The sequence below is a fragment of the Sus scrofa genome, chromosome 2, assembly GCF_000003025.6.
Source record: "Sus scrofa isolate TJ Tabasco breed Duroc chromosome 2, Sscrofa11.1, whole genome shotgun sequence".
NCBI classification, from domain to species: domain Eukaryota; kingdom Metazoa; phylum Chordata; class Mammalia; order Artiodactyla; family Suidae; genus Sus; species Sus scrofa.
In genome coordinates, this window is record NC_010444.4 from 14,213,060 (window position 1) to 14,227,830 (window position 14,771).

The 14,771-nt window shown below is 38.7% G+C and overlaps 1 protein-coding gene across 1 annotated transcript; it reads left to right on the forward strand.

Moving 5' to 3' along the window:
* Window positions 2,255-7,917, forward strand: LOC110259557 (olfactory receptor 4P4-like). The gene is made up of 2 exons (XM_021085050.1): window positions 2,255-3,218; window positions 7,844-7,917. Exons 1-2 carry the CDS (start codon window positions 2,255-2,257, stop codon window positions 7,915-7,917), a joined length of 1,038 nt encoding a protein of 345 aa, XP_020940709.1.

The following is a 14,771-nucleotide window of genomic DNA, read 5'->3' on the forward strand; positions in this document are numbered from 1 at the left end:
GAAAAGTTTGTAAAAAGTGAACAATTTTTTACTCCCTAAACCCTGTGTATCTAAGCATTTATTTGTGTAGAGTATGAGTGTGTACCTGTGTGTGTGTTTGGATGGGGTAAGAGAGAGAGGAAGGGAAGAAAGGGAGAGAGAGAGACACAGAGTGAGGGAAAGAGAGAGGAGGCACCTAGAGTATTTATGGGGTCTAAACAAAAACCAGGAGGAAAATGATTTGAGGATGAGATCCGGGATATTTCTGCATAAGGCAGTTGTTTCAGAGAATTCTACAGACACTGCTTTGGAGGATGTTTTTCTATATGGGACTATGTTTTTTGCAACTGACGTCCATCACACATTGAGCAGCAGTGGATCAGGCGTTAAAGATGTCCAGGCTTATCAGTGTTCAGGAAACATTCTATTCCAAGAGCTGCAATCTTGTTTTTCTACAGTTTTCTTGTAGAATTTAATGTTATCATTAAAATCATTTATGTCCTTTAATTGATCAGATTCTTCCACATTAAAAAAATGCTAGGCTTTGGCGTTCCTATTGTGGCTCATCAGTTTCCGAACCCTGCTGATATCCATGAGGATGAGGGTTTGATCCCTGGCCTCGCTCAGTGGGTTGAGGATCCCACGTTGTCGTGAGCTGTGGTGTAGGTTGCGGACATGGCTTGATCCCATGTGGCTATGGCTGTGGCATAGGCTGGCAGCTGCAGATCCTATTCAAACCTCAGCCTAGGAACTTCCATATGCTACACATGTGGCCATAAAAAAAAAAATTACTAGGTTTGGATAATATCTTTTTGTACATAAAGATGCTGTTTGCTAAGCTCTGTTTTAAACCCACAACAAAGTTATAGCAACACTTTCATTTTTTCCTTATACTTTATGTGTCTAATAAGATTCTTTAATCAATCCCCTTGGGCAGAAGATAAAAATCCATAGTTAAAACCAATAAACTGATGAAAATGCTGGTGCCTATTTCCTTTCAGAATAGTTAGTTGCTCTCCAAATATTTGTGAGAGTATTTGACAAGTTAGAATCATAAGCCCCTTTATATTGAGTGTTCCTTCCATGTCATTCATTTTTTGCAGTTAACATAAACAAGTAGATTCAGCCTTATTGCAGCACTTACTAGTTAAAGAAGGAGACTCAGAGAAGATGAATTGCTCAGTGTTCACAACAAAAAAGTAATAGGATATGAGACCCTGAATGTTCATCTTTGTTATCGTTAGGGCATCCGTCAATGAATCCTCTTGTTCCCCACTGCTGCCGTTAAAAACAATTTATTGAAATGAATAGTCTTTTGGCAAAATGTGATTTTTTTATGGAAGACATTTGGTTATAGGTAAAGGTGATGGTTTCAAGATACTCTCTGCTTCTAGGTACATTACATCAAAGTGGCAGCCACTGTTCTAAATGTGTATTTTAATCAGCAGGTCATCTTTTACTCACACTGAGTTCTTCAGCATGTCCGCAGAAAACAACCAGCTCTCCAGTCTTTCTGATGTTTCAAGGGTGACCTCTAAAATGTGCTTTTAGAATAATTAAGAAAAGGAGGAACTTTTACATAATAATCACCTTTATTCCATATGTTCAGGTGCCCAGCAATTGTGCCTCAAGTTCCCCATTGCTTGCCTCTCTGTGCTCTGAATCCTGACCATAATTGCCAGGAGGAGGAGTTGCTGAAACTCTTAGCTACAGACTAATTAAGGCTATTTCTCTACCATATGTCTAGCTTTTGTTTCAAGAAAAAAAGTTTAGTTCCAATGGATATGTGTCATTTTCATTTGTGATTTAGACTTTATGCATAAATTATATGTGGCATAGAGTAGGGAAGGGACTTAGAGTTGTACAGATGGTATCAGCAGAAGGGTATAAGACCCCATACTCTTTATAGAGGTGGAATAGAGCTGGTAGTACTTTTGGCCAGTAGATGAGGTAGCATAACTGTGCAAAGCATAGAAAATGGCATCAAATAGAGGTTCATGTCTTGGGTTGTACTTAATATCTTAGTGATTTTGTGGAATTAACTATTTTTCTACTTCCTCACATGTAAAATGAGTATCCAAAAAGTAACTCTTCATGAAAAATATTTACAAAGTTCCGGACATGAAATACACTCCCCCTAAATTTCACTTGAAATATGATACTGTTAATCTAAAAAGGATTTAAAAGATTAAGTCTGAAATAAATCTTGTGTGACCTACATCTTTTTAAATGAATAAACATTCTGAAACTTCGAAAGTTTTATTAAAGATGTATTATGTTCTGTGTCATTTGTGATGAATTAAGTGTCTGTTGGTTATGCTGGACACACCCCAATCTCATGGAAAATCAAAACAATGTCACAGAATTTGTATTTATGAGGCTGTGGGGAAACAAGCAAACAGAGCTACTGTTCCTTTTCTTGTTCCTGCTCTGTTACCTGACAGTCTTAATGGGAAACTGTGTCGTCTTACTCACGATCACCTGCAGCCACCTACTCCAACAACCAATGTACTACTTTCTCGGCCACCTTTCCCTCATGGACCTCTTCTATACCTCCAGCGTGGTCCCCAGGCTAATGAGGGACTTAGCTGCAGCAAGAAAAAACATTTCCTATAACAACTGCATGACCCAGCTCTTCACTGCCCACTTGATGGCAGGTGTGGAGATACTCATCTTGGTGTCCATGGCTTTTGACCGCTATGTTGCCATTGTCAAGCCCCTGCACTACCTGGTCATCATGAACCGGCAGAGGTGCACCATGCTGGTCATTATGGCCTGGGTTGTGGGTTTTGGACACTCTATTGCTCTCCTGCTGGTGATGCTCAGTTTACCGTTCTGTGGTCCCCATCAGATAGATCACTACCTGTGTGATGTGAAGCCACTTTTGAAACTAGTATGCAGCGATATTCATCTTGTTAATATCTTCATGATTGCAAATTCAGGGGTGGTGGTGATTGTCGTTTTTCTTGTCCTAGTAATTTCTTATATAATCATATTATATAGTCTTAGAACACACTCCTCTGTGGGGCGACGGAAAGCTCTCTCCACCTGCAGTTCTCACATAATGGTTGTAGTTTTATTCTTTGTTCCTTGTATCTACATTTATGTTTTACCTGCTGGGAATGAAAACAAGGATAAGGAAATCTCTGTGTCTTATACCGTGATTGCCCCCATGCTGAATCCTCTCATCTATACTCTGAGAAATGAGGAGATGAAAATTGCCATGAGGAAGGTGTGGTTTAAAATAGCACACTTAGAAATAACGCAAATGAGATGATATTCATTGTACCTTTTATGGGTATCTCCATGGAATTTATTATTTGAGATAGAAAGCATTTATGCTTTTTTGGGATGTTGGACCTAAGAAACAAATCACTCTTATTCAGATTGCAATTTGCACGTTAAAGCTTCCCACTCAGTTCTGGGTGTGACCCCATGGATCTGAGGCATAGAACTGTCCTTCTAAAGCGCATTACTGATCATATCAGAGCTATCTCCAAAAAATGACATGGAACCCTACTTTTCTTGAAATAAAATCTAGCCTCCTCACTTGTTTATCAACTATCTTCCTAAATTGGCCCAAGTTGAATTTATTCATCTCAGAAGTCACAGGATTGGTACAAATCATTACATAGCACTTGTATGAATTATTTTAATAGGCTTCATGGTCAGGGAGATGTGGGTGACTACTGACTCTGAATCTTGGCAGTTTGCTTTAATGATATGCATCCTTCTTTTTTCAAATATCTATGAAATTAGTAACATTTGTGTTCCATAAAGAAGTAATAGTCCTTTAGCTAACACTTACAAAGTTTTAGCAGGGCAGATGACAAACTGGACACTCATGGTTGGTATTTTTGTCTTGCCTTAGTTTCTTCCTCTGTTTCCCCTTGCTTGGATGCGATCATCCAAAGAGAGTGGACTTTACTGCATTCCCCAAACTTACTGTAAAATCTTATTCATGTGCCTTTATTTCTCTCTCTCCTCTGCTTGTAAAGACCCCATCCCTATGCTTTGTGTCTAATGTCTTACATATAATTCACAGTCCTAATGTTTTCTTATTCAGAAGATTTTGCAGCTCCATCAGTAGACCACACATATTTTTTATTCCATCTCTGTTTGTTGCTCTTCAGCTGTATGTATATTCTATTTCCAATAATTTTATGCTCAATACTGGTGTTTCTTCTTATGAACTGTGTTTTTCCAGTTTGCCTAAGACAGAAGTTTATGTGCTATATCTTTATTTTTCTTGTGTCTCTTTATTTTTTAGCAATGAGCCTGTGCAAATTAAGATGTAAATAAATAGTTACTGAATTAAGTTCAAAGATACTGTCTTCTTATTTGACTGTATACATTGCTATTATATATCTAGAATTTTCACCTATGTCTCACAATCATGCATTAATTGTAAAATAAATAATGTTAGTAAGGCTAAAATTTTAATATATACTCACATGTGTCTATGGGAGGGAACAGAATCCAGCATACTCCCAATCCCCTCTAGTGTCTTTTCACTTATTTATCTTATGCAACAAGGAAAGTACTGTTTTATCATTTCTCTTCATTTCCTTTGGATCACATAATCCCACATCAGCTCTGTGTCTTGGTTCCAGTTTCTCTAAATGTCTTTCTCTACCAAAGCACTTATGTTTTCTAAGCAGAATACAGAGTTGCTTTGATTGACTTATTCCTGCTCGACACCAAAGGCAAAGTCAAGGAAAAAACATGAAGGCAGTAGTGTTTGTCTTTAATGTCAGGGAACCCTTCTTTTGATGTTTGACATTTAATAACGTTCACATATCCAATAACATTTTTTCTTCTTGGAGCTATGGAAACCTATGGAATAATGGGGAAAACATTCTGTCTATTCTATAAGAAATTACATCTGACTAGTTATTTATTCATAGTTATGTTTAACTGGGTGTAATGTAATAATTTTCCAAAGAGAAGTATTGGAATGTAGTATGTATATTTGTGCCTATGTTTATGTGATGTTTCTGTCTGTGTGGGTATAGAGGGGGAGGTGGGGTTGGGTGATCTTGAGGATGGGTCAGAAGAAATGCTTATCCCATCGGAAAGAATGCTCTGCAGCTGTTGTGGCCCAGGGCAGGTCACTCTAAAGTGTACCTCGGTGGCATATTAATTATTGAATTAAAATGACTTAAGAAATGGCCAGTGCAAGTGGGACACTTTGACTATCCTCTCTTGTCCCTAAAAGCAGGAAATAATCTCTCATGATTACTGCAGTGGGTGGTGAAAGATACCCTTATAAGATATCCTTATCTTTCCACTGCCCAGTGGGAGGAAATAAGGGTCAAGAAGCCTCTACAACAAACTGCATTACTTCTTCACTAATTTAATACCCAAGTCCAGTCTTTTCTTAAATGTCTTACTAATTGAACACTCAAAGCATAAGTTTATTTGTTCCATCAAACAATCCTTCACCAATTTTTTGTTTTTTTCCCTCTGCAAACTTTGGCCACCACTGACTGAGGTCCCAGTTGTGTGACACTCCCATGTGCATGAATTAAAATCAAGAGCGGTAGGGGGAAAAGATCCCCTCCTGTCTCACACATTTAAAAAAAGCCCACTTATTTTTATTATCATTTATTTTCTTTTCTCAAGGGTCTACAAGATTTTATTGGCAAAAAAATATAACTACATCATATAGTAGTTCTACCGAAAACATACATTGAAATAAGATTAGTTGCCTATTTATTGGATGCTCTTTTTTGGAATTTACTTTCCTTCTATAGCACAGTGCTTAATATCTTCAAATATGACTGCCAAACTAAATTATAGCAGGTAAGTCTAAATACAGAGTATTTAATAAGTATTAGTGGTTGTACATGTATAATTTATAAGACTATCTATATAGGAATTTATTTAATTTAAAAATCAACAATTAATACATTTTATTCGAGGAATACCTTAACCAGCTAATGAACACTAATATTAAAAGGCTCACTTTTTAAAATCCCATGTGTGAGAAAGTACCAGACTGGAAGAAGTTTAGAACTCTTGGAAGTGGCCTAAAGGATTGGGGGTCATTATCATTTTCTTCAACCCTGTGTCTAGACACTTATGGACTATTCTTGTAACACCATAGAAGAGCCTATAATGATGGTCTCAAATAGCCCAGAGAAAAAAAATTCCCTCATCCAATTAATTGAACACCCATTATCTTACATATTGATCTCTTTCTCTTTTATTTGTGAGAATGTTTAAGTTTTACTCTCTTAGCAAATTTCGATTGTACAATACGGTGTTATCTGCTAGAGTCATGCCAAAGGGCCTGCAATATTTGTTTCTGTACCAAACCATTTGCTATAGACCAAATAAAACCAAATTTCAAGGACCTTTAGGTGTGGACCAAATGTCTTATGCTTATTTTGGACAGGCCCAAAAGTCCTTTTTAATTTTTGCATATATGAGTTTTATTTTCCTTTTTTCTTTCTTTGGATGTGGCATATAAATGATGCCATTTGGATATTTGGGCTAGCAGACTTCTGGGCCTGTCCAAAATAAGCATGAGACATTTGGTTTTATTTGGTCTATGGCAAATCATTTGGAACAGGACCAAATATTGTGGGCCCTTTGCCGTGGACCAAATGTTGTATGGGTATTTCAGACAGGGCCAAATGTCCTGCACAGAGCATATTCTTTCTTTTTTTTTGTCTGGCCTATTTCATTTAGTATAATGCGCTCAAAGTCCGCCCTTATTGTCACAAACAGCAGGATTTCCTTCTTTCTCATGGGAGAATGATATTCCATTGTATATATGTATACCATATCTTCTTTATTATTTCATTAATTGATGGGTGACCCTGATATTGTTTCCATTATTTAGCTATTATGAAAAATGCAGTACAAAGCAATCATAATTTCAAATGATTGTATCTCTACACTAAGTCATCAACTTTCACAGAGCCCTTTGAATTTACTGAACATCTGATGGATGCTTCAGGTGAAAGTAGACAATTTTATTTTACCTCACATTATGGTAAATTTATTATAAAATGTGCTATAATATGAAAAGGGTCAGCCACAGGGAAAAATAGGACTTACAGATCAATACAGACTAGGTGGGGACATAGCAGACACACTATCTAAAGACTTACTGAGTCCATAGCCACCTCCAGACATGCCCCTAGGCATGGCCCTCCCCACCAGATGGCCAAGACCCAGCTCCATCTACCAGTTGGCAGCACCAGCCTATCCTACCAGGAAACTTGCACAAGCCTCTAGACCAACCTCACCTACCAGTGGGAGACCCCAGAAGCAGGAAAACTATAGCCCTTCAGCCTACAGACCAAGTCCACAAACACAGGCCAGATACTACCCTGTGACCAACTGGCTCCTGGCCTTGAATGTGATATGTGAGTGCACTCACTGGTGGGATACTATCCCATTGGATGTCTCCTACAGAGAGACACTTCACCAAGGTGAAGAATCCTAACCAACCTACCACATACATAAAAATACAAATAGCAGTTTAGACAAAATGAAGTGACAGAGGAATATGTTTCAGAAGAAGGAACAAAATAAAACTCCAGGAGAACTATGTGACACAGAGAGATATGCAATCCACCCAAGAAAGACTTCAGAGCAATGACCATAAAGATGATCAAAGAACTCAGGAGGAGCATGGATGCACAGAGTGAGAACGTAGAAGTTTTTAACAGAGTTAGAAAATGGATTCCATGGTACATGCCTCTCTATTGCTAAAGCTATGTATTATAGGGGTGCCACCTATGTGGGCTGCTTGTGGCCTTCTTTTGTGTCAGGATGGCGATTGTAAGTGGTCTCCTAGGTTTGACTGGCCCTGGTTTTTGTTGGCTGCCAGGCCTTGCCTTATGTGATGGTTGCCAGCTGCTGCTTAGTGGGATCAGGCCACAAAATGACTGGATGCAGAAGCCTGAGTGGCCCTGGAGCTAATGCTTTGCAGTATTGTAATCTAGGAAATCTCAGGCCTGGTGTCTACCCACTGGTGGATGAAGCCAGGTTCTTGGGCTCGTACAGACCTACTGGCAGGCAAAGCCAGGTCCTTGTTCTGGCTGCAAGTTCCAGGGGTCCCAGAGTTGGTGTCATACTATTTAATGGGTGTTCTGAGTTGCTGACATGACTGTCATTGGGATCCAAGATTGTCCTGAAGCTTGTGTTGGCCTATTTGTGGGCAAGTCCAGGACCTCGCTGGTCCCAGGGCTGGTATTGGCCCTCTGATGTGTGGGCTGGGCTTGTAGGCTGTGGAGATATGATTTTTCCTGGGGTTTTTATGTGCCTACTGGTGAATGAGGCTACTCCTAAGTCTTACAGCATTCTTGCTGGTGGGCAGGGCTAGGGATTCTGGGGCTGGTGCCTGAACATGTTAGATGGATCTGGGTCCTGGGGTATCTGGCTGCAGGTCCCTGAGGATTTCAGCACTAGTGGCTGCACATTGATGAATGGGACTTCCTCCTTAACCCTCTGGTTGCCAGGGCCGTGTCCAGGGATAGCTTTGGGTTCATGGGAATATTTTTTTCTTCAAGATGAACTATTTTATTTTTTTTAAGATTTATTTTTTTTTCCGTTATAGTTGGTTTACAATGTTTTGTCAATTTCTGCTGTACAGCAAAATGACTCATATGTTAGAATATATGTATTCTTTTTCTCACATTATCCTCCGTCATTTTCCATCACAAGCGACAAGATGTAGTTCCCTGGGCTATACAGCAAGATCTCATTGCTTATCCACTCCAAATGCAATTGTTTTCATCTATTAACCCCAAATTCCCAATCTATCCCACTTCCTCCCCCTCCCCCTTGGCAACCACAAGTCTGTTCTCCAACTCCATGAGTTTCTCTTCTATAGAAAAGTTCATTTGTGCAGTATGTTAGATTCCAGATATGTGATATCATATTGCATTTGTCTTTCTCTTTATGACTTACTTCACTTGTATGAGAGTCTCTAGTTCCATCCATGTTGCTGCAAATGGCATTCTTTTGTCTTTTTATGGTTGCGTAGTATTCCATTGTGTATATCTACCATGTCTTCTTAATCCATTCATCTGTCAAAGGACATTTGGGTTGTTTCCATGTCGTGGCTGTTGTGAATGAACAAGGGGTGCATGTATCATCTTCAAGGAAAGTTTCACCTAGATATATGCCCAAGAGTGGGATTGCTGGGTCATATGGTAGCTCTATATTTAGTCTTCTGATGTATTTCCAAACTGTTTTCCATAGTGCCTGTACCAATTTACATTCCCACCAAGGGTGTAGGAGTGTACCCTTTTTTCCGCACCCTCTCCAGCATTTATTATTTGTTGACATGTTAATGATGGCCATTCTGACAGATATGAGGTGGTACCTCATAGTAGTTTTGATTTTCATTTCTCTAATACTTAGAGATGTTGAGCATTTTTTCATGTGCCTGTTGCGCATCTATAGATCTTCTTTGGAGCAATGTCTATTCAGGTCTTCTGCCCATTTTTCAATTGTTTTTTCTTTTTTTTTCTTTTTTTTTTTTTTTTGCTGTTGTGTTGTATAAGTTGTTCATATATTTTAGAGATTAAGCCCTTGTCAGTTGCATTGTTTGAAACTATTTTCTGTCATTCTGTACGTTGTCTTTTTTTTCCTTATGGTTTCCTTTGTTGTGCAAAAGCTTGTCAGTTTGATTAGGACCCATTGGTTTATTTTTGTTTGGATTTCTGTTGCCTTGGGAAACTGACCTAAGAAAAACATTTGTGAGGTTGATGTCAGAGAATGTTTTGCCTATGTTTTCTTCCAGGAGTTTGATGGTGTCTTGTTTTATGTTTAAGTCTTTAAGCCATTTTGAGTTTGGCTTTTCTGCCTGATGTGAGGGTATATTCTGGTTTCATTGATTTACATGCAGCTGCTCAGTTTTCCCAGCATCACTTGCTGAAAATACTATCATTTTCTCATTTTATATTCTTGCCTCCTTTGTTGAAGATTATTGATGATAGGTTGTCTGGGTTTATTTCTGGGTTCTCTGTTCTGTTCCATTGTATGTATGGATCTGTATGTCTGATTTTGTACCAGTACCACACTGTCTTGATGACTATGGCTTTGTAATATAGCCTGAAGTCTGGGAGAGTTATGCCTCCTGCTTGTTTTTTTCCCCTCAGGATTGCTTTGGCAATTCCGGGTCTTTTATGGATCCGTGTGATATTTTGGATTGTTTGTTATAGTTCTGTGAAAAATATCTTGGGTAATTTTATGGAGATTGCATTCAATCTATAGATTGCTTTGGGTATTATGGCCATTGCTTTATAAGCCTGTTTTTATGTGATTATCACACTAATTTGATTACTGTAGTTTTATATTAAATTTTGAACAAGGAATTATGAAACTCCCAACATTCTATTTTCTTTTCAAGATGATTTTGGCTATGGTGTCCCTTGAGATTCTATATGAATTTTCCAGATAATTTTCCATGTTTGCAAAAAGTCTCCTAGCAGTTTTGATAGGTATTGCTTTGAATCTATATTGTTTTATTACTAATATCCAACAATATTAAAATTTCTAATCCATGAAAATGTGTTATTTTTCCAAATCAATATCTAGCTACTGATTCTGAAAAATCATAACTATAAGGAATTGGATCTTGTGATTATGCAAGTTAACAAGTACAACTGCAGAGTACATCTGCAGAGGCAGTGTCCCAGTTTAGTCTAAAGGCTAGAAACTGCTGTAAACTAGTAAAAGTCAATGTCCCAGTTCAGAGTACTAAGCAGGAAACTTCTACAGAATCATGAAGAACTGATGGTTTACAGCACAAGTCATCAGACAGGAAGAGCTGATGTTTCAGTTTGAGGTCTTTAGGCAGGAAAATTCTCTTGTACTTAGGGGAGGCCAGCCTTTTGTTATTTGCAAATCTTCAGTTGATTGAATGAATTGAATGAGAGGACAATCTGCTTTACTCAGTCTACCAATTCAGATGCTAATATTATCCAGGAAAAGCTCACAGAGAAAGCCCAAAACAATGAGCAAATATTGAGTACCTCATGGCTTAGTCAAGTTAACACATAAAATTAGCCACAAGTCTATTACTTGTCAATTTAGCATCTATATTTGTATGTTTTTAAACCCTAGTTAATCTCCAAGTAAAGATAATACCAAGATAACAAGTCCACCTAACATGGCACAACTCTCCTGTGCACCACTGAAATCACACTGAGTCCTTCCCAAGAAAGAAAAGGACATCCTTGGATGATGTATACTCTTCTCCGTGACAGCCTGTAACCTAAATACTCTGATGGGAAATTAACAACCCTTAAATACTATGGTAGAAGGTCAATATAACATATATTACATGAAGTACTTAGAGAAAGAAGAAGACAAAGATTTTGTGTATAATAGATACACACACAGAAATATATTTGTAAGGCGTTCCCGTAGTGGCACAGTGGTTAACGAATCCTACTAGGAACCATGAGGTTGCGGGTTTGGTCCCCGCCCTTGCTCAGTGGGTTCACGATCCGGCGTTGCCGTGAGCTGTGGTGTAGGTTGCAGACGCAGCTCGGATCCCTCGTTGCTGTAGCTCTGGCATAGGCCAGTGGCTACAGCTCCGATTCAACCCCTAGCCTGGGAACCTCCATATGCCGCAGGAGCAGCCCAAGAAATAGCGAAAAAAAAAAAAAAGTAATATATTTGTAAAATAGAGAATATAGTCATTACAGAGAGTTCTCATTTCTGTAACTGGTCACATGGTGTAGCTGCTCTTTATAACTACTTTCTTCTGGTCCTCATTCTTTATTCTCTGTGCCTTCAGCAGGCATCTAAGCTGGCTCTGGATCTTTCCCTGGTGCAGTGACACAGACCTTTATTGCTGAAGGGTCCATGCCATTAATAGTTCTGTCTGGGTTGGATTGTATTTCTTTCTTTCTTTTTTTATTGATCTTAATCACCAAACATGGCAATACTAAGAGAGGCCCTTTGGGAGCCCCTGTGTTAGAGACATTAAATTTTTATTTATTTCCATTGAGGAGGAGTAGTCTAATTTGTGCTTGGTAGTTAGGATCAATCCCCCCAGCCAGCAGAGTAACTTACTTCTTTGCTTGCTGATTTAGAGGCATGCGATAAAGTGTCAGCCAGAAGTCTTAATAATAAAATAAAATATTGTGTCACCTGGCAGAAGTGTTTCTCATTTTGGAACTAAGACCTCTAAGGAAGCCGATCATAAGTAGATGGGAAGAGGAAGCAAAATTTTTGCTAATAGTTGAATAAAGGTAATAGTGAGTGGTACAATTCCCATTTTTATCTTTTGATTATGACCCATGGATCCTGGTTATGGGAGAAACAGCGATTCAAAATGGATGCTGATTTAGAGCATATGTAGCCTTTTGGAGGACTGAAGATTCTTGTCCCTGGTCTGCAAATTATTGCTACTTAACTGGTACTGTAACTAATTCTTCAAATAGCCATTCTCTTTTGTAAAAGCAATGGCTTTAGGATGGTCAGGTATATGGTAAAACCAGTGAATTTTATGAGCAGGGCCCATTGCTATACTTCATTTTCTGTGATGTGATGTGATATCCTTTATCAAAAGCAATGCTGTGTGCAATCCTATGACAGTGGATAAAGTCCCCAGGTGGTAGTTTGGGAAGAAAGACTTCATACTTAGAAGGCAAATCCATATCAAGGGTAAGTGTTTATGCCAGTAAGAATAAAATGCTGCCCATTTCATGATGGAAGTAGTTTAGGGTAATCAACCTGTAACTGGGTTGAACTCAAGCGGAATGATGTCATACTGGGACCCAAGGTTGTTTTCTGCTATTGACAGCTTGGTTTCTTAGCAGTAGTTATAGCCAGGACAGCCTTCATGAGTGGCGGTCCATGATATAGCTTATGTTTAACCTCCTTTCCTGCCACCATGGCCACTCTGTTTATGCGCCCATTGGGTGATAACAGGGGTGGCTCAGGAAAGGTGGACAAGTATGCATGAAGGGATGATTTATGAGGGTAATTCTTTGGTGAGCATTCATATAGTATGCAAGTATCTTCATGTTATTTGCCCACTATGCAAGTATGTAAAAGTACCTCTTTCTCAAATTTTATTGTTACCAATCTTTCAATCAAGTTCCTCCCAAATCCTTGACCATCCACTATATATTCTATATCTGGACATGTCTACTTTTAGGCATAGTGAATAACCTGGTACACTGCTTTAACTTATGCCCACTGGGAGCATTGCCATCACTACTGATCTTCAGGAATTTTCCAGAATGGGACTGTAGAGCTGCAGCTCTCCACGTTCAGGTTATGCCTGCTTATCATTGCAGAACTATCTATATACAAGCCCTAAATCTCCTCTTCCTCTGTCAGCTGACCATAGTCAACTCCCTGTGAGTCCATAGGTGCAGGCAGGGAGAGAGAAGGCAATTAGCAGGAGTGGGGACATGAGCATTTTTGCCATTTATCCATGTGACCTTGACTTTAGGTCCTATTTGGACCTGATCTCATATATAGCATGTCCATTTGGTGGTGGAGCACTGTTATGCACACACAGCTTAATGGCTTTGATAGGTCAGATAACATCAAGTTCGTGGTAGGCAGCTTAGGTTGCATATTGACTTGGTGACCCATGGTTAAGCATTGAGTCTCTAGTAAGGCCCACTAGCAGGCAAAGAGCTATTTCTCCAAAGGAGAATAGCTATCTGAAAAGGATGGGAAGACTCTGCTCCAAGATCTTAAGGGCTTACACCGCAGTTCACATGTGAGGCCTGCCAAAGGCTCCAGCATCTCCATCTGCCACTAATACATCAAACACCAGAGACCTGCTGGGTCCTTTGTCCCAAGCAGCAGAGAAGTTTGCATGACGGCCTGATCCTGCTGTAGAGCCTTTTATTTTTCTGTTCCCCACTCAAAACTAGCAGCTTTTGAGTCACCCAATAACTGGACCAATGCAATACACTGAAATGAAAAATTGTCTCCAGAATCTCCAGAGGCCCCGTGGACATTGTGTGATTTCTTTGCTTGTGAGAGGGGACAAATGGATGATGTTGTTTTCACCTTAAAAGGAATAGCTGGACATGACATGTACAACTGTTTTGTAATTTTATGCTCTCTTTTGGGGGGTCCCTCAATGCATCTGAGCTCTGTGAAAGCATCATTTAGATTTCTCTTCATTCACCATGGACCTCAATAATTATCAATGTGCCTGATAGGTTGCTTGGGCCCAACATATTTGTTATGTAATGAATGAAGGACAAAATGAATGGAATATATTTATACTGAAATTGCTTTTTGTGTAGACAGAGCTACATGCTTTTAAAATTGCTTTTTGTTACCAGAAAGCAAACTTACTGACACAAAAATATAACAACAACCAAAGGTCATAAGATGATGAAATCTTTCTAAGAGCCGGGAGAATATCAATAAAAGGTTTTTTCATATGATGACAAACTAAGTTTCAGTCTATTTCTTACTACTAGCTTACACAGAAGTAAACAAATTGTGCTTTCAAAAAGAGAACTACCTAGAATTCTTCTTTGGTTCTGAAAAAGATAAAGTACAAACAATTTCCTAGTCTCCACTACTTTTTGTTATTTTATTGAATGTCTTCATTTTCCTTTATAGTTACAGTTAATCATTCAGTATTCATCATGAACAGACATTATGCTATTTGCAGAAATTATTGTTAGCAAGTAGGCAAGTGCTTTATGGAGCATGACTATTTATTTAATTCATTGAACTCCCTGTCTGATATTAAAGTGTTTTTATTTAAATCATCCCTCTTTTTGATGGTTAATGAGCCTAAGTTGGTGACATGAACAGTAGAGATTCTTTTTTGT

Coding starts and splice junctions, on each gene's coding strand:
- LOC110259557 (XM_021085050.1), top strand. CDS start 2,255: ATGTTCTGTGTCATTTGTGATGAATTAAGTGTCTGTTGGTTATGCTGG. Junction 3,219..7,843: donor TGCCATGAGGAAGGTGTGGT/TTAAAATAGCAC, acceptor CCTTATGTGATG/GTTGCCAGCTGCTGCTTAGT.